The sequence below is a fragment of the Thamnophis sirtalis genome, unplaced genomic scaffold, assembly GCF_051295495.1.
Source record: "Thamnophis sirtalis isolate CommonGarterSnake01/CBP01778 unplaced genomic scaffold, rThaSir2_p1.2 scaffold_2, whole genome shotgun sequence".
Classification (NCBI taxonomy): Eukaryota; Metazoa; Chordata; class Lepidosauria; order Squamata; family Natricidae; genus Thamnophis; species Thamnophis sirtalis.
Genome location: NW_028261382.1, coordinates 71,484,018 through 71,502,909, shown reverse-complemented (window position 1 = coordinate 71,502,909; position 18,892 = coordinate 71,484,018). Strand labels below are relative to the sequence as shown.

General features: G+C 39.9%; 1 protein-coding gene across 1 annotated transcript in view; it reads right to left on the bottom strand.

The window, feature by feature from the left end:
• SLC23A2 (solute carrier family 23 member 2) overlaps positions 1–18,892 on the bottom strand; it is an 85,518-nt gene that overhangs the window by 33,625 nt on the left and 33,001 nt on the right. Inside the window, exons 2-5 of the mRNA XM_087706062.1 lie at positions 15,809–16,057; positions 14,420–14,518; positions 10,187–10,303; positions 8,578–8,735 (exon numbers count right to left, since the gene is read on the bottom strand). Coding sequence (XP_087562188.1) covers positions 8,578–8,735; positions 10,187–10,303; positions 14,420–14,518; positions 15,809–15,913 — 479 coding nt within the window. The 5' untranslated portion in view covers positions 15,914–16,057. The remainder of the gene's footprint in view (positions 1–8,577; positions 8,736–10,186; positions 10,304–14,419; positions 14,519–15,808; positions 16,058–18,892) is intronic.

The following is an 18,892-nucleotide window of genomic DNA, read 5'->3' as shown; positions in this document are numbered from 1 at the left end:
AAGTTGGCTTCCTTTGGCAGCTCCTACAGCTTAAGATCCTTGGCACTGGAATGCCAAGGATACATCACCATGTCTGGAAACAAAATTTTGTCTAGCATCAATATTATAATCAAATATTGTCCAGCACAGTGAAAATGAAGCTACAACTGACACGCATTTCTCCGTTTTGGAGCCTGAATGTATGTTGTTCACTGTACTATTTGTTTATTTGCTTATTTTGGACATGACCCGTCAAAACCGCGGAGGACAAAATCGCGCTCGATGAAAGCGCGCATTTGACGTCATCACAGCGCGACGAAATTTTTTTTAAAAAAAATAAAATTAAAGCAAGCCGATTCACATAAAGGTAAGGGTTAGGTTTAGGGTTAGGTTAAGGGTTAGGGTTAGGTTTAGAGCGTTAGGGTTACATTTAGCGTTACGTTAAGGGTTAGCGTTAGGTTTAGCGTTAGGTTAAGGGTTACGTTTAGGGTTAGATTTAGGGTTAGGTTTGGGGGGGTTAGGGTAAGGTTTTCGCTTTATTTTTACATTTTTCGATCACAGCACAATGTTTTTGTCGCGCTGTGATGATGTCAAATGCGCGCTTTCGTCGAGCGCGATTTTGTCCTCCGTGGTTTTGTGGTGGAACCATTTTGGATACAGCTGATCTTCCTTCATAATTACAACTGTTTTTTGGAGTGGCAAAATCACCTCACTTAACAAATATGAGACATACATGTTTGCCTTTCATATGAAAAACCTTTGCAAATGCTCATAATAGTAAAAAAAAAAAAGTTTTAAAAGGAGTGCATCCGGGATGATCAAATAACTAAATAACCATTGCGTAATCACAGGATCATTACAAGCACATCTACAAAGAAAGCAAGCTCCACTTTTTACAAGCAGGTTCCCCTTCTTGCAGAATCACTCCCTAAATGGTCGATTTCAGCCTCTTTCAAACTTGGAAACTTTAGGTTATGTAGATTCAACCCTGAAACTTCTTCAGACAGCATCCTGTTGACATTTTGAAAATATTTGCAAAGGATTTGCAAAACCAGGCTGTTCTTCCTTAAAGGGTAAATTCCCAAAAACTGTTCCAGAATGTATTTTGTGGCAAACCAAACAGAATCTGCTCAAGAAAACAGTGCAAGAAGAAGCCATCTGATTTTGGGTTCTACATACAACAGGTGTCCTCTTGTGTACATTTCTGGTAATAAGGAGTAGAGCTTTGGTGACCCTTGGCACACCTGTCCTTTTGAGGAGACTCCTAGCTATCATAACTATGCTTAACTGGTAATGATTTAGGGCAGGGGTCTCCAACCTTGGCAACTTTAAGCCTGGTGGACTTCAATTCCCAAAATTATGGAAGTTGAAGTCCTCCAGGCTTAAAGTTGCCACGGTTGGAGACTCCTGATTTAGAGGCTGAAAAGCAAAAAGGACTCTTTTATTTCTGGCATCCATTTTCATGAAGACTTTCCATATAGCACTGAGATTCAAATTAATCTTTATTTTTCTTGATTTTGTACCCATGGCATCGGTTGATCGAAAGGAGCAACTCAGAAACCAAAAACACTCAATTCGTTTCGTCCATAAAGTCCTCTTTTTCAGGCTGCCTGTTCTAATTCAGGAAACTTAGAAAGACACTGAATGAATCCTGGAGGTTTTCTTCGGGCTCGTATCCTTCAATAATCTTCACTGGTTTATTTAAACTGGCTGCCTTTTTCATCCTACTGAGTTACCATTCCCCACCCGATATTCCCTTTCGTAGGTAAATATACTCAATATTTTTTGAAAGAAAGGCCTCTGAAATGAAATCATACTTGGAGGGCTTAGACCTAAAGCGAAAGATGACGGTGTTAATTCTTTTGTTATTTTTCCATGTTATTTTTTAATATACTGCCTACAACAAACATAATATAGATGTAGGTACTCAACATACTTTGGCCCTCGTGCGAAGGTGAAAAGTGTACATTGTTTTTTTCTACTGTAACAGAAGACTGCAACTGGATGGAAAATTCTTTTCTCTTAATATTAATAGAAACCAAAAACCTATTTTGCTTTGATCGTTAATTTCTAATACCATATGTGATAGAGAAATGAGAAAAATTAAATATGTTTTAAAAAGAAACACCATAATTCTCCCACTAAAAGAACATTTACAAGCTGTGGGTAGCTCTGACAGTTCCCACTGTTGAGCACAAATCAACTCCAGCAACCATGCAGAGAAATGTTGGTTCGGTAGGAAATGGGGTATCTACTGATGCTATTCTTTGGGGACTGCGTATGGGAAGCAAAAGTGCTGGCAGAGGGAAGTCTTGGTTGGTATGGCACTTTTTTCATACAGAATAACAAGAGTTGGAAGGGACCTTTGAGATCTTCTAGTCCAACCCCCTGCTCAAGTAGGAAACCCCATACCATTCCAGACAAGTGCTTGCCCAGTCTCTTCTGGAAAGCCTCCAGTGAGGGAGCATCTACAACTTCTGGAGGCAAGCAGTTCCACTGGTTAATTCTTCTCACTGTTAGGAAATTTCTCCTTAATTCCAGGTTGCTTCTTTCCTTGATTAGTTTCCATCTGTTGTTTCTTGTCCTGCCTTCTGGTGCTTCGGAAAAATTTTTTGTGGCAGCCTCTCAAATATTGGAAGACTGCTGTCATGTCACCCCTGGTCTTTCTTTTCTCCAGACTAGACCCAGTTCTTACAGCCATTATTCATATGATTTAGCCTCCAGCCCCCTAATCATTCTTCTTGCTCTTCTCTTCACTCTTCCCAGAGTCAACTTTTTTTTTAATATTGTGATGACCAAAACTGGATGCAGTGTTCCAAGTGTGGTCTTACTAAGATTTTATAAAGACCTTGATGCTGTCCCTCTGTTAATGTAAAGTAGGATCGCGTTGACTTTTAGAAGATGTTCAATTCTGACAAGGTCAGCCCCACTGTTATCCAAAATGAGATGTAAATTATACCAAGTGAGTTTAACTAGTACATGATTGCTCCTTCTAACCATTGCAGGACACAGCTTCTAGAGAATTGGGGCACAAGGTTTGATGCCAATGAAGCTTTATTACCTTTCACCCCACAAGTCGTTGCCAGCATCAGTTAATATACAGGTAACCCTTGACCCACAACCATAATTGAGCCAGTAACTTTGCTTGTAAGCCATGATAGTCTTTAAGTGGATCATCATGTGACTGCACCCAATTTTCCATCCTACTTTTTTTGGAGCTGTTGTTAAGCCTGTAAGAGTGATGTATCCTATTATACAATAATACAATACAATAGCAGAGTTGGAAGGGGCCTTGGAGGTCTTCTAGTCCAACCCCCTGCCTAGGCAGGAAACCCTATATCGTTTCAGACAAATGGCTATCCAACATCTTCTTAAAGACTTCCAGTGTTGGGGCATTCACAACGTCTGGAGGCAAGCTGTTCCATTGATTAATTGTTTTAACTGTCAGGAAATTTCTCCTCAGTTCTAAGTTGCTTCTCTCTTTGATTAGTTTCCACCCACTGCTTCTTGTTCTACCCTCAGGTGCCTTGGAAAATAGTTTGACTCCCTCTTTTTTGTGGCAACCCCTGAGATATTGGAACACTGCTATCATGTCTCCCCTAGTCCTTCTTTCTATTAAACTAGGCATACCCAGTTCCTGCAACCGTTCTTCATGTTTTAGTCTCCAGTCCCCTAATCATCTTTGTTGCTCTTCTCTGCACTCTTTCTAGAGTCTCCATATCTTTTCTACATCGTGGCGACCAAAACTGAACGCAATATTCCAAGTGTGGCCTTACCAAGGCATTATAAAGTGGTGTTAACACTTCACGTGATCTTGATCTATCCCTCTGTTTATGCAGCCTAGAACTGGGTTGGTTTTTTTGGCAGCTGCTGCACACTGCTGGCTCATATTTAAATGGTTGTCCACTAGGACTCCAAGATCCCTTTCATAGTTACTACTGTTGAGCAAGGTACCACCTATACTGTACCTGTGCATTTCGTTTTTGTTGCCTAAATGTAGAACATTCCTTTTTTCACCATTGAATTTCATTTTATTAGATAGTGCCCAATGTCCAAGTTTGTCAAGATCCTTCTGTATCTTTAGCCTATCTTCTGGAATGTTGGCTATTCCTGACAGTTTGGTGTCATCTGCAAATTTGATGAGTTCCCCATTTATTCCCTCATCCAAGAGTACTGGGCCCAAAACAGAGCCTTGGGGTATTCCACATACTTCCCTCCATGAAGATGCAGTTCCATTGAGGACTACACGTTGAGTGCAGTTGGTCAGCCAGTTACAAATCCATCTGGTGGTGATGCTGTCTAACCCACATTCTTCTACTTTATTTAGTAGTAGGTTATGGTCTACCTTATTAAATGACTTACTGAAGTTCAAGTAAACTATATCAACGGCATTCCTCTGGTCCACTAATTTTGTCATATTATCAAAGAATGCAATAAGATTAGTCTGGCATGATCTGTTTTGACAAACTCATGTTCGCTTTTGGCTATTACTTTGTTTGCTGCTAGGTGTTCGCTAATTCGTTGCTTGATTATTTTTTCCAGAATCTTTCCTGGTATTGAGGTCAGGCTGATAGGTCTGTAGTTTCCTGGATCTGTTTTCCCCCCCCCCCCTTTTTGAAGATCACATCAGCTCTTTTTCAGTCCTCTGGTGCTTCCCTGGTGCACCAGGATCTCTGAAAGATATAGTTCAGTGGTTCTGAGATCTCGTCTGCCAGTTCCTTCAGAACCCTGGGTGTAATCCATCTGGTCGTGGTGATTTGAACTCATCTAGGGTAAAAAGGTGCTCACTTACCATTTTCCCCCCTATTTCAACTTGTGTTCCTAATCTGATTTTTGTGGTGCTGTCAAATCACCAGGACCAGATTGGACTGTTCTATCCCTTTGTATAAAGATAGATGCAAAACATGAGTTAAATAGTTCTGCTTTCTCCCTGTTGCTTGCCACCTTCTTGGCACTTTCTCCCAGCAATGGACCAATTGTTTCCTTAACTTTTTTCTTGTTTTTAACATGTTGGAAGAAGCTTTTTTCGTTATTTTTTACTTTTGTGGCAAGCCTTTCTTCATTGTGAGCTTTAGCTTTCCTCACTTTATCTTTATATGCTCAGGCTATTTGCTGATATTCTGCCTTAGTTATGTCCCCCCCTTTTCACTTTTTATACTTATCTTTTTTTGTCTTTCAATTTGTCAGAGAGTTCTTTATGCAGCCATGCTGGTTTCTTTTGGGAGCTGTTATTTTTCTTCTTCTTTGTTATTGTGCTAGACTGGGCTTTTGTAATCTCATTTTTCAAAATTTCCCAAGTTTCTTGAGTTGTTTTCCCCTTGAGGATTCTCATCCATGGAATTTTTCCCAAGCGCTCTCTAAGTTTATTGAAATTAGCTCTCTTAAAGTCCAAGACTCTAGTTTCACTTTGTTCTTCTACTTGTGTTTGCATAATGTTGAATTCCAATATTGCATGGACACTTGCCCCCAGGGTTCTTGTGGCTTCAACACCTTCTATCATTTCCTCTCTGTTAGTGAGAATTAAGTCCAATATGGCTGATCCCCTTGTTCCCTTCTCTACTTTTTGGGAAACAAAGTTGTCTGCTAGGTTTGTTAGGAACCTGTTGGATCTTCCACTTGGTGCAAAGTTTGTTTCCCAGTTGATGTCAGGGTAGTTAAAAAACCCCACTACTATTGTGGTGTGTTTCTTACGTACCTTAGTTAGCTGACTAGCAAAAAGTTCATCTACTTCCTCTGCTTGGTTGGGTGGCCTGTAGTATAGACCTCTGGCAATGTCATCCCCCCCCGAACCTTTAATATTGACCCAAATGCATTCAAGATAATTCCCATCATTGTTGTGCTCTATTTCTGCAGAGAGGTAATTATTTCTTATATATAGTGCAACTCCAGCTCCTCTTTTACTTGGTCTATTTCTTTTAAGTAATTTACAGTAATTTAAATCCTTCTAGCTTTATGTTCCATTTGTCGGTTTCATCCCACCAAGTTTCTGTAATGGCAATAATATCATATCTGTCCTCTTTTACTTGAATTTCTAATTCGCCCTGTTTATTCCTCATACTATGATGCATTGGTGTATAGTCATTTGAGTCTATTTTGATTGACCTTATGTTTACTGTCTACATAACCTATGTTATTCCTGACTGCCCCTATTTTCTTGCAACTTGTATGATTCATGCACATGGTATGGCACTCACTATTAAATGCTTGGTTTTGCTTGACAGCGGAAGTGATAATCTTACCCGCACAAACATCTGTGATACATGCACTGATAACCCTATGAATTTTAGATTGCTGGGAACAGAAATGTTCTGTATCAATTAATTCTCTGTCCCCGCTGTTCAGTTTAAATGTTTATACAGAAAATCTGTGAATTTAATGTCAAGTAACTCAGTCCCTTTCTTGGATGGGTGCAAACCATCTCTTTTGTACAGTTTTTCATTGGACCAGCAGCAGACATCATGACTAATAAAACCAAACCCTTCCCTTTTACACCACTCCTTTAGCCACACATTAAATTCTGCTACACACTGGCTCTTCCCTTTTTGTTCCTTATATACTGGTAAAACCTCTGAAAAGATAAGCTTACAACCTATACTACTAAGTTCATACCCCAAGCTCTGGAAATCATTCTTCACAGAAAGTACATCTTTTTGAGACAGATCATTTGTGCCAAGATGTATAATAGCATCAACATCACAGTTCTTATTTGCATTCTTGACTATCTTAAGAATACGCCTCTTGTCTCTGCTCGCAGTAGCACCTGGCAGATACCTGACCTCTTTTAAAACTTCCATATCATTCCCTAAATTTACATCCCTTATGATTGAATCATCAACCAGAAGGTTGACATTAGAACACCATTTGTCAGCTGTGACCAGGGGAGCCTTTGCCCAGGTTCGCCTGGTGCACCAGTTGCGGCCCTATCTGGACCGGGAGGCACTCCAAATGGTCACTCATGCTCTCGTCACCTCAAGACTCGACTACTGTAATGCGCTCTACATGGGGTGCCCTTGAAAAGTGTTTGGAGACTACAATAGGTCCAGAATGCAGCCACGCGAGCGATACTGGGTGTACCTAGATATACCCATGTTACACCTATCCTCCGTGAGCTGCACTGGCTCTCTATTGGTCTCCGAACACGCTTCAAGTTGCTGGTTATCACCTTTAAAGCCCTACATGACCTAGGACCTGGATATCTCCGTGACCGCCTCCTGCAACATACCTCCCAGCGCCCAATAAGATCGTACAGGGCGGGCCTTCTCCGAGTGCCATTGGCTACACAATGTTGTCTGGTGGCTCCTCGGGGGAGGGCCTTCTCTGTAGCTGCCCCGGCCCTATGGAACGATCTACCCCCTGAGATCCGGATCCTCCCTACTCTCTCGGCCTTCCGAAAGCCTGTTAAGACCTGGCTGTTCCGGCAGGCCTGGGGCTGCTGATCTCCGATTGAGCTTCAGCCCCATTAACATCGAGTGTATGTTGTGTCCCTTTTTAATCTGCTGTTTTGTATCTTAACTTTTTTAATATTTGTTTTTAAACTGTTTTTATCTAAGCCGCCTTCGGGATTGGGCGGCATACAAATCTATTAAAACTTAAACTTAAAACTTCTCTTTTTGCATACCTTGCTCTTCTTGTGCGACTGATGTGTGATTCCCCATTTTGTCTTTCCGAAGTAAGTTCTTCATTTTGGACCACAATCCCCCGCTTATTTGAGTCATCATTATCACAACTACCTTGACCTATCTCTTTAGTGTCCCCATTAGAGTCAGCAAGGACGGTATATCAGTTATGCTGGGTCACAGCAAAAGCACTTTGTCTGTGCTGAAAGAATGCTTGGTCATCCTTCTGATCATTACATGGAAAGGAATGGTGCCTGGAGCATCAAAGTGTCTTCAGTCCTTCTAACTTCTGCTGGAAGGACTTCAGGCTCCAGGAATAAGAAAAGTATCTGGCTGAGAACTTTTAGAGCAGCTATTAATCAGAAGGGACAGTTTAGGCATTACTGCAACACCCTCGGTATGATGTAACATTTTTCATTTTATTATCAGACTCAAATATGACTAATGCTTTTAATTTTGCATATTACCTGCCTGTTTCCTGAATTGTTTAATGATTATTAATTTATCATGCTTTGAATGAATGTTACTTGGCAAGTGAAAATTATGAAATAAAAATTAGATAACTTTTCTTTTATATCTATTTACATAAGCCTAATACTTCTATCACCGTTCTGAAGGAGCTTTTGGAACATTCATTCCTCACAGCTAGTCCCAATCTGCCAAACAACATGGGTTTCAACTCCTATCACCTACCTTTGTCAGCATGTTATTATGTTTTTCTTTTTATATTCATCCTTTCTATAGAAAGGAAGTTTAAAGGAGGCCTACACAGACTTCCCCCTTATTTCAATGCCCATAACCACCCTAGGAATGGAGCCTAATCCAAAGCCATGCTTTGAGTCTCACAGATGACCTGAAGCCGGTTCTCCCCAGGCAAAGTATTCTGCCTTGAATCAAGACAAAATGCTGTCTATTAGCATTACTGCCTGGAGTTCATGGGAAAAGTTATAAGCAGTTAACACATCACCAAAGAGTAACTCACCTGCACCCAAATGTTGTTTGCAACAAAGTTGTGATTCCAACACAGAAAAATATGGTTCCAATCAACTGGCTGGTGGCCCACTGATCATCTCCAACACACATGGCATCTGCTAGCAAGAAGGGCACTGCTATGGTGCCGCTGAAACAGGTCAGGTAATGCTGCAAAGAACAAAGGGTTATTTTTAATCAAGTATGTGTGTGTGTGCATACCTGTGTAAACTGCTTTCCCTATGTTTGCAATGACATTATGATTAAACCAAGACAATTAATAATTCTGCATGAATAGTTTTATCCCTTAGGAAATGACCATTATCTTAATAAAGAAGCTAACTTTGATGATCTCAGTGAAGGATTAGAAAATGGCCATCCAAAATAAAAAGTAGTATTATGCCCTCAAGTTTCCTAATACTAACTAAATTGGGGAGGGTCCAGCAGATGTTAGGGAAGAGACCACAACTCAGTTACGGATTCAGACTCTTTGTGCTGAAAATCTCATACCTATTAAAATGGTCTTAGACAGCAGAATTTCAACAAACTCCTTGGTAATCAAAAGTGACCAATTTAGATTGGATGGATCAAAAGTGTTGCCTTCATATGAAGCAGTCTCCAATCTGCATATGGATACCGCACGAAACATGAAAAGCCCCAATTTTATTCTCTTGAATTCATATCACCAGACTGACTTATTCTCACATTCAGCACATTTTCTTAGAGTGGCAAACCAAAATCTTTAATCAAAGACAAACCTCTAGTTTGTGCTAAACCACCACCTCCTTGGGCTCCATTGCCACTGCCAAGCCAGGCCACCAACAGCTGGACAGCTGATCAGTGCACTGGACATCTTGGCTCAGCTCTGTACTCAATTGGCTTACAAAATTACAGAAAATTTAACATCGGCCAAAACCAGCTCCAGCATATCATTGCACAACCTCCCACTAACTTCCAGAGTATAAGATCTCTAGGAAGCTGAGCTGTAGAAGCCCACTAAACATGGAAAGATTTGCTAGAGGACGATTGATTTAAGGTGCTCGCATATCCCCCCCTTCATTCTATTCAAGAACCAGGCAGGAAAATATTCTCCTGGAATATGCCCAGACTTAAAGCCCCCCTTCCATCCTGTTGCTCTTCAGGATGTTCAGAGGCATCTCCGCCCTGATGAAGAGAATCATCCTGGATGCACAACTGGGTACCCTGGCCATGTTCCCAAGTACAAAATATGTAGGAGGCACATTTTACATACCTAAATAATTTTGGAATTCAGGCCCACTTGGAAATGTTTTTTTTTAAATAACCTGGTGTGCCTTCATATAGTCATACAGAAATTATCTGTTCAAGAAGAAAACGCTACGGCCAGAAACACACCTTGTTCCGATAGACCCCACACACTTCTGTTCACAGCAACGGAGACGGAAACCAGGAATAAATTATCTGTAGTTTCTGGCTGCCCGAATTATCCTAATAAACACGACTCCTGGGAAAGGGCCATTCCCTGTGTTAGGTCCCTGCTAAGTAATTCTAAAAATAACGCTTCAAAATTATATTCTGATTTGCTTAATTGTTCGCTAGCATTTCAATGGGGAAAAAAAACAAATTGAAAGAACAAATTGTACCTGTAACCCCAAGAATATGCAGAGATACCAGGGTGGGACATCCTCAATGGTGTAGATCATGTCCGTTCTTTGTACGTCTGAGCTTCCACTGCTGTCGAGGGTTTCTGCCAAAGAACTCTGTCAACCATTAAATTAGCCACCATTTAATACCACAGTCTATTAATAGGTTACCGGGATACGTCTGAGCAGGTCTGTGGCCTGCTGCAAAGCACTATCAGTTCAGAGCAAAAAACAATCACCACCAAAAAAAACCCAAATCTTTTACTTTTCTAGTAATCACCTAAACTACATGAATGCCCTCCTCTGTTTCATGTAACCAACCTCTGCATATAAGCAAAGCATTATTCTGTTCCTATGATATAATAACCACATATTCTGTGCCAAAAAAAAAAGTGTGGTGCCCAACTGTTTACACAAAGAATTATAGATGGTAAATTAGAGGCTAAGAGATATTTTCTGAGGGGGGGGGGGAGAAAGATTGCACTTGCATAAGAGATCCAGGCTCCTTCATTCATGAGAGCATTTTACTGTTTTCTAATGAGCTTCAATTTATTGCAATATCTATCTATCTATCTATCTATCTATCTATCTATCTATCTATCTATCTATCTATCTATCTATCTATCTATCATCTATCTATCATCTATCTATCTATCTATCTATCTATCTATCTATCTATCTATCTATCTATCTATCTATCTATCTATCTATCTATCTATCTATCTATCTACTAGAAATATAACCCCAGGCATGAAGGAAATCATTTAGTCCTAATTCAACTCGCATATCCACGCAGGAATTTAATTTAAAGCACCCTAACAAATGTTCACTCTGCCTCTGCTTTCTGTAACAAAGAATCCCACTGTAACATATAGACACATCATGTTTAACACCACTGTTAAATACTACTGCTGATTGGCTTTTCAGATGAAAAACTCTAATGTTTAAAAAAGGCACTTTCAAAAGTTAAGTCAAAATCTACCTTCCTATAACTTAAATCAGGGGTCCCTAAACTTGGCAACTTGAAGACTTGTGGACTTCAACTCCCAGAATTCTCTAGCCAGCATAGCTTACTCTCTTGTAATCTCTTCCTCTACAATCTCTCCACTTAGAGGTCTTCAAACTTGGCCACTTGAAGACTTGTGGACTTCAACTCCCAGAAGTCCACAAGTCTTTAAGTTGCCAAGTTTGGGGACACCTGCTTTAGATTGAAAGTGAGCGTTTCCAAAAGCTACATGAGGTCAAATCAAATATATGAGGAACAATGTTGAAGGTAACTAAGCAGTGAATATGAAGGTCAAGCAAGGGAGACACACAATTCTCTGTCCAAAAGTGGAGAACAGCTTATGCTTTAATAATGAAGTTGTGAATCTCTAATGCAAGCAATTCATTACTTATCTAATGCAATATGCTTCCGAAGAGGAAACAAAGATGGATAGAAAAAGAAGAGCAAAGGAAAGAGTGTGACGGTCACAGTGAAAAAGTGTAAGCTCTGTGTTGCAAGTCGAGGTCCAAAAAAGTCCAAAATAAATGTTCATTGCAAATCTCAAAAGGCCATAGACTTTATATAGGGTTTTCATATAAAATGGCTTTAATTTTTTTTATTATTATTTAAGGGCTATGAAAATAGAAACATCACTTAATACCTTTTATTGGCAGTAGCCCCTTTGGAGGCGGGGAGATCTATTTAGTTTAGCAGTTTCTGATTTTGCTGAAACTTACCGTATTTTTCAGAGTATAAGACACACCAAGGTTTTGAAGAGGCAAATTTTTAAAAAAGTAGATAGGTAGGTAGGTAGAGGGAGAGAGAGAGTACTTAGGTAGCTAGGTAGCTAGAAGAGGGGAGAGAGAGAGAGAGAGGGAGAGGGAGAGGGAGAGAGGGAGGGAGGGAGGGAGGGAGGGAGGGAGGGAGGGAGGGAGAGAGAGAGAAATATAGTAGATAGGTAGGGAAAGAAAGAGGGGGTGTAGGTAGGTAGGGAGAGAGAGAGTGGGGAGAGAGAGAAATAGAAAGAGAGAGAAAAATACAGTAGGTAGGTAGGGAGAGAGAGAGTAGGTAAGTAGGTAGATGTTTCCAGGTGTTTTTATCTATGTGCTGGAGAAGGAAATAGCTGACAATCTGCAGCACTTAAGACTTTGTTTCTGCTGGCACAGCACTTGATCAATGTAATTCTCATCAATCAGTTAAAGAGCTTACCATAAGAGGGGGGAATTTGCACTCTGTCACACCTCCCAAAAACGGCCGCATGTTTTTTTTTAAAAAAAGGCATAAACAGCCGGGGGGGGGGGGGGGCCTTGCAGAGTGCTCCTAAGCGGTGGGGGGCCAAAAACAAGCACAAAAAGGCCTGTTTTTCGTGAAAACGGGCCCATTTTTTGTCCAAAAAATTGCATGCACAGCCTTATGGAGGCTTATAGTGCTACTGGAAGCTGGGGAAACAGGCATTTTTTTGGTCATTTCTGCCCTCCCCAGCCCCCAGGAGCTCTCTGAAAGCCTCCATAAGGATATGCGCAGCCATTTTGATGAAGGGGGGCAGGGCTTTGGGAGGCAAAAAATGCTGCATTCAGTGTTAAGACAAACCCAGATTTTCAGCTTTTTTTTTTTTTTTAGGAAAAAAGGTGCGTCTTATACTCCAAAAAATACGGTAGGTTTATATAACAAAAGTTCTGACTTAATCCATCCTTGATTGCAGAGTATCTTGTTCTCAAACTGACTTGGCTTCTTAAACCCTGAAGCCGGTCTGATTTAAGCACATGCAGCTTCCTCCTCCTCATATTTCCTCCTATGTATATGCAGTGTTCATTATCAAAGGGATTAACAGGAAATAAACAAAGGAGTATTTTTTTTAATTTCATAAGAGAGCATGCTCTGAAGCTGTCACTGTAGCTGTAGCCATTTCAAACATCAAAACCCAGTCCCTTCCACAGCAGTGGCATGGTATCCAAGGATCCCCCTAGCGCAGAGGTCTCCAACTTTGGCAACTTTATGACTTGTGGACTTCAACTCCCAGAATTCCTCAGCCAGCAAAGAAACTTTGGCTGCTTGAAGATGTGTAGACTTCAACTCCCAGAATTCCCTGGCCAGCAAGGAATTCTGGGAGTTAAAGTCCACACATCTTCAAGCAGCCAAGGTTGAGAAACACTGGATTAAATCATTCAGTAAAGAACACTGAAGGGTTAAGTTTTGTTGACAGGTTCTACATCAAGAGTCGCGATGGCCTTGCAGCCTTTTGCAGAAGACAAGAATCTTCCCCATAAATACCAGAACTGAAGGGGGTGGAAGGACCAAAGCCTTTGAAGCTTTTATAACCCTGTCAAGGTGGAGATTACAGAATGTGAAGAATCCAACCAAGGGCAATGCTGGCATCTAAGCTCCCCAGCAGTAACCACAACAATCTTTTAATTAATGCCTTACCCAAGGACAGAAGCAGCCTTCAGTTGCATTAGCTTCATCCACTTGGCAAATGTTTGTGGGGAGTCTTCATATGATAAGGCGACCCCATTACTGGATATTTTCTCACAGAACCAATGATACAAGACGTACTTTTTACAATCAGCCCTTTGGAACGAGCTCCTCGTAGAGATTCGGACCCTCACCCCCCTCCAGGCCTTCCGCAAAGCCTTTAAAACCTGGCTGTTCTGACAGGCCTGCGGCTAATGAGTTTTTTGTCCCCCCTCGAATGGTATGGTTGTTGAGTGTTTTAAATTGTGGTATTGTTTTGTTCGTGTCCTTTTCTTATTTGCCCCCCCCCCCTCCGATTTGGTTGTGAGCCGCCCTGAGTCCCCTCCGGGGAATAGGGTGGCATAGAAATATAATAAACTCAACTCAACTCAACAAACAAGGGTGAATGAGTCAGCTTTGTTTTTCATTATTATCAGCTAAAAGGTTCTGATTCACCTTCTTCTCTAGTTTATCAGTCTTATACAAATGGTGTTGTTTTTTTAAAAACTTGCCTTGGTTGAGAAAAGATGGGGAGTGCCTTCATCTATTTTTATCTCCAAATCTAATTTTGCTGCATTCAACACTCAGCTTCTCAAGTCTTCAAGCCCTTCCTTATTACGGCCACATAGACTTAAAATACTAATGTTGGCCCTCCTTTAATGATTCCATTCAACAGAAACATTTCAATAGCTTGACCTGCTGAAGAACTGCATAGGGCAAATTTGGACAAACATGCCAATTAATTATAACAGTTCCCTTGTATCAAGATGTTAGGGTATATCTACTTTTTAAGGTACCTTTTCTGCAATTCCATTTTCTGTGGTATAGATTGCCATAAGTTCTGTGTCTTCTGTATCTTGATCGCCACTTGAGGTTGCTCCTCCACTTATTGCAACCTTTAAAAAATAATTATAATAAATAGTAATACTCTAAAATAATTACAGAGTATATATATAATATAATCTTGTATAATATTTTATTTTAAAAAAATATTTTTAAACCAAAACACAGAACAAGATAAAGTACAGAAAATGTTTGACTTTGCTGACTAGTTGGTGATAAGAAGTGTCAGTCAAAAATAAAAATCTGATAATGCAAATTTCCCAAAATTACAGGCAAACTGTCTGAACTTTTCTGTTATTTGGAGTGAAGAATTAAATCAGATTTTGTCTGCTGCATCCAAAGTTAACTGAATAGGGATTCTTAAAATCAAGATGTTTGTTATTATAAAAAATATTTTAAGAGAAACAATTGCTACATAGAAGTATATATTGTAACTGCAATTATAATATTCTAAATTTGACAAATAAATGAATAATTCCAATATAGTGTGCAGTTTTAAAATTATATATAAAGAATTAAATATGCAGATATGTATCCAAAGAAAACTTAAGATTCTTTTTATCATGAACCTCATGAACCAAAGTATGGGGTTTTTGATTGCATTACCTTAGTTTTTATATTATGCAAGTGTTTTATTTTAAATTCTTAGACACAATGCATAAATTTACACGTTTATATCCTTGCCATTTTTAGCTGCTCCATTTCCTCAAGGATCTGAGTAATGCATTTCTGTATCATTTTCATCTCTGGGACAATCTGTGGTGCAGCACCCAAGGACTCAAATGCCCTTAAATGAATTGCAGTCCTTCAAAGGAGCTTTGTAACATCCTTAAGGATATCTGAAAGCAATCGTTTTAATCTCATGTAATGCATTCAGAGAGATAAGAAGCCAGTGGTCACTTGAGCAATCCAATTAGTCAGCCCTATTGCATCAGTTTTCTGAACAAAACAAGTCATTCATAAGCAATTGTCAAATCCATTTCATAAGGCTGAAATGGCAGTTCCTTTTAAATAGCTCAAAAATACACTCTGCTCTAGTCTTCAACAGATCTGATTTGCCCAGACAACTTTTTATAACACTGTCCTCCTTCAGAACACAGCAATCAAAAGCTTGCAGAGGAAGCACCTGTCAGAAAGGGATTGTGACATCAGTGAGAAGCACATCATAAGACACTCTTATCTATGATGAATTCAAAAGCCTGTAAAAATGCATTTCCATGACTCACTTCTTGGGAGAATTAGTGCTTAACCCAACATGACTTCCAAGGAAGAGTACTACAGATGAAATGCACCAGTGATGCTACTAGAAAGCAGAAAATTAACATTTCTAAACATGAACTTACTGGCAACGTAAAGAAAGCTGTGTGCTTGGCTTCATCTTCATACTTGGCCTCTGCTGGGTTTCCAGTTTCTACGGATTTCGAAGTAGTGTTTTTGCCAATCCCCATGGTTTTCCAGGATACTCAGAAAATTGAATGGGTGACTAAGGTATATGGGCAGACGCTGAGTTTTCAGTAAGAAGGAAAGCACCACAGAAGAGTCGTATCAGGAGGTCCTTTAGGTCATGCACACCTTCTGTCCCTTTATGGTCCCTAGAAATTAAAAAGGTGAAAAGACATTTGTAGGCATTTCACAACCCTCACCAAGATTACTTACATCATGAATGTCATTCAATTATTAAGGTTTCCTTCCATAGGTTAATGACAATTTCCTTCCAAATTATTTCGGCAATACCAATTGATTGGTTATGTGCCATCAAGTCACTTTCAATAGATACGGTAGATATCTATAAGGTAGGGGTGTCAAACTTACGATGTCACATCATGTGATGTATCAGGACTCCCACCCCTTCGTTAAACCAGGCGTGGGCATGGCCAGTGCATGACGCATCCAGCCCATGGGCCAGGAGTTTGACAGCTCTGCTATAAGGTATCTATCATAGGACAGATAACTGCCCTGTCCCCACCCCTTAGCTTTACTGAGGCTTGGTTCAAGTTAATGAATTCTTAATTTTCAGGTTAATAGGAGTTCAGTATGGAGAAAGGGAATCTGAGGATTAGATCAGAAACCCATAAAGACTAGACGGAGCTCTACGTATGCAATTTTACTCTTCTTAAGGGTACATAAATATCCCTCTGTCATAAAACAGCAGTTCAATCCAGAATTGATTTCTCCTCCTTTGGTTGCAGAGGCCTTGCCCTTCCTCCCAACTGAAGCAGCAAGTCATACCAAATCAGCTCTATGCTTCGTTTCCCTCTAACGGGGGACAATGACTAATAAAAAAAAATCTATTGCTTGTTCTGAAATTCCATTCAATAAAAGACAGATGAAGTGAAAGTAGCTAACAAAAACAGGAATACAGGTCAGAACAAATCACGAAGCCAAAAAGAGCAAGGAAAGAAATGTTCCCTTCTAAAAACACAATAAGGGTGATTTATTATAAAAGGCAATCAAGAGAATAAACCTGTTTATTGGAGAAATTGGAAAATTAGTCTTTGGCACCTTTAGGTACATTTCCGACAGAAAAAAATGGTGAATCACCCTGCAATTAGAAATAAAACCCTGGACAAACTCACCCAAATTCCTTAGCAAACTAAGAATGTACTTTCCCTTCTTCCCACCCAAAAAGCACCTAGAAAGACTAAGTAAAAGGCACATTTAAAAGCAAAAATAGGCAGACAGTAGTTAAGAAATGCTTCTTCTATAACACAGTGCAGACCCACATGTTTGTTCTGCAAAGTCAAAGCAGCCGTTTATAAGATTGCAAAGAGGAAGAAATGTGATTCAAGTATCTGCTTAGTCACAATGACAAAGCTCATCACACACTATTTAAAAAAGACTTTCACTAATAAAACAACTGAGTAAATCACAATTGGCTAAGTTTACAAGCCAGGCCAAAGTAAAGAAATCACATGGTGGCTCAGAGAATGAGTGAGCCCCCCCCCCACATATCTTGGGACTGGAATCTTGGTGGCCCCCACCCACTCATACATAGAGACCTTTTTTTCCCCAAAGCCACATATTGAGTTCACACAGCAAGGAGCACCTTTCTCAAGCCTGACATTTCATGGGAAAATGACAAATTGTTAGTCTGTTTACAGACTGCAAATTGCAACGCCCTACAATAAGGGACACCATTAAGTTCTCACAACAGACTCACTGCAACTGAATTGTCACCCCTGACTGTTCTAATCTAAATTCATGTGGACAAGGTTAACTTTTACATCTTGTTTCTAAAATAGCAGAAAATTTGTGCAAACATAGAAACATCCACAAAGGCTGAGGAATGTTTTCGTTTTACTGAACCGTTAGCAAAAATAATAATAATCTGGAATGTTATCCTCCCAATCTTTGCATGAGAAGAGATGGGAGGGAAAAGGGGGACAGAAAACAGTTGGGATTAACGTAATAAAATTATGGTGGTTGCCAGCAAAGAGGTAAGAAAAACTGGCATCCATATCAAAAGAGGTTTAGGTTGGCCAACAAACCAGATTCAGTTTGAAAGGTCTTCACAGAATGTCCCAATTAGCAAAACAAAAGCCCTCTGAAGTATTCTGAACAAGCCAAGCAGATAATTTGGGCAGGATAAAAAGACTGCCAGAATTTAATCTGCACAACCAAAAAGTCTTTCATTTTCTCCCAAAATAATTACTTTGAAAGATGAAACTTGGACCACTGGTCAAGTCGATTGTCCTTTCAGTCCCAGGGCCTTCATAGTGAGAAGACCATGCAGACAGAGGGGTTACAACAAAATTTCCTATCAAGGTTAACTGTCAAAGGAGGAGATTTCAGTGCCTCAGATGTTCCGTAAAACTGGGTTGTCTTGATTTTTGACCCCCCCCCCCAAAAAAAGGGTTGTCAAGCCCAAAGAAGCAAGAAGGAAGGTAACTTTAGCACCAGTCTTGGGTAAATAGAATATTGACCTCAATAAGAAGAATTGCTTCAGTTTTTATATAGGGTATTCTATATCTGTGCCATCTTTAAAGGGACATTCTTATGTAGCTTGTCAGTGACTTTATTACATTCTTGTTTGTGACAAATATTTTTACATTCTGCCCTTAAGGCGCTTATAAAAAAAAAAGCAAAACAAACTATTCAAAATGCAATAAAACTGCCAAGTAATCCACATGATTTTTCGTGACTTTACTAAACAAAAGGGAAAGATTAACCGGCTTTCAGTTCAAAGGTCTTCTTAAACAGAAATACAGACTGAGTATGACATCCGAAAGAATATTATGTGAATTTGCCAAGAGGGTCTCCAAATCAATAGGGCGCCTTCCACTGCTCCAAATGACGATGAATCCAGAGCAGGAGTAGAGCCCTTAGGGATGACAGTCAGTCCAGATCACAGGACAGAAACTGACTCCCAAATCTGACAAACGGAGGAGCAGCAGATCAAATAAGGACTCATTACTGGAAAAATGTCA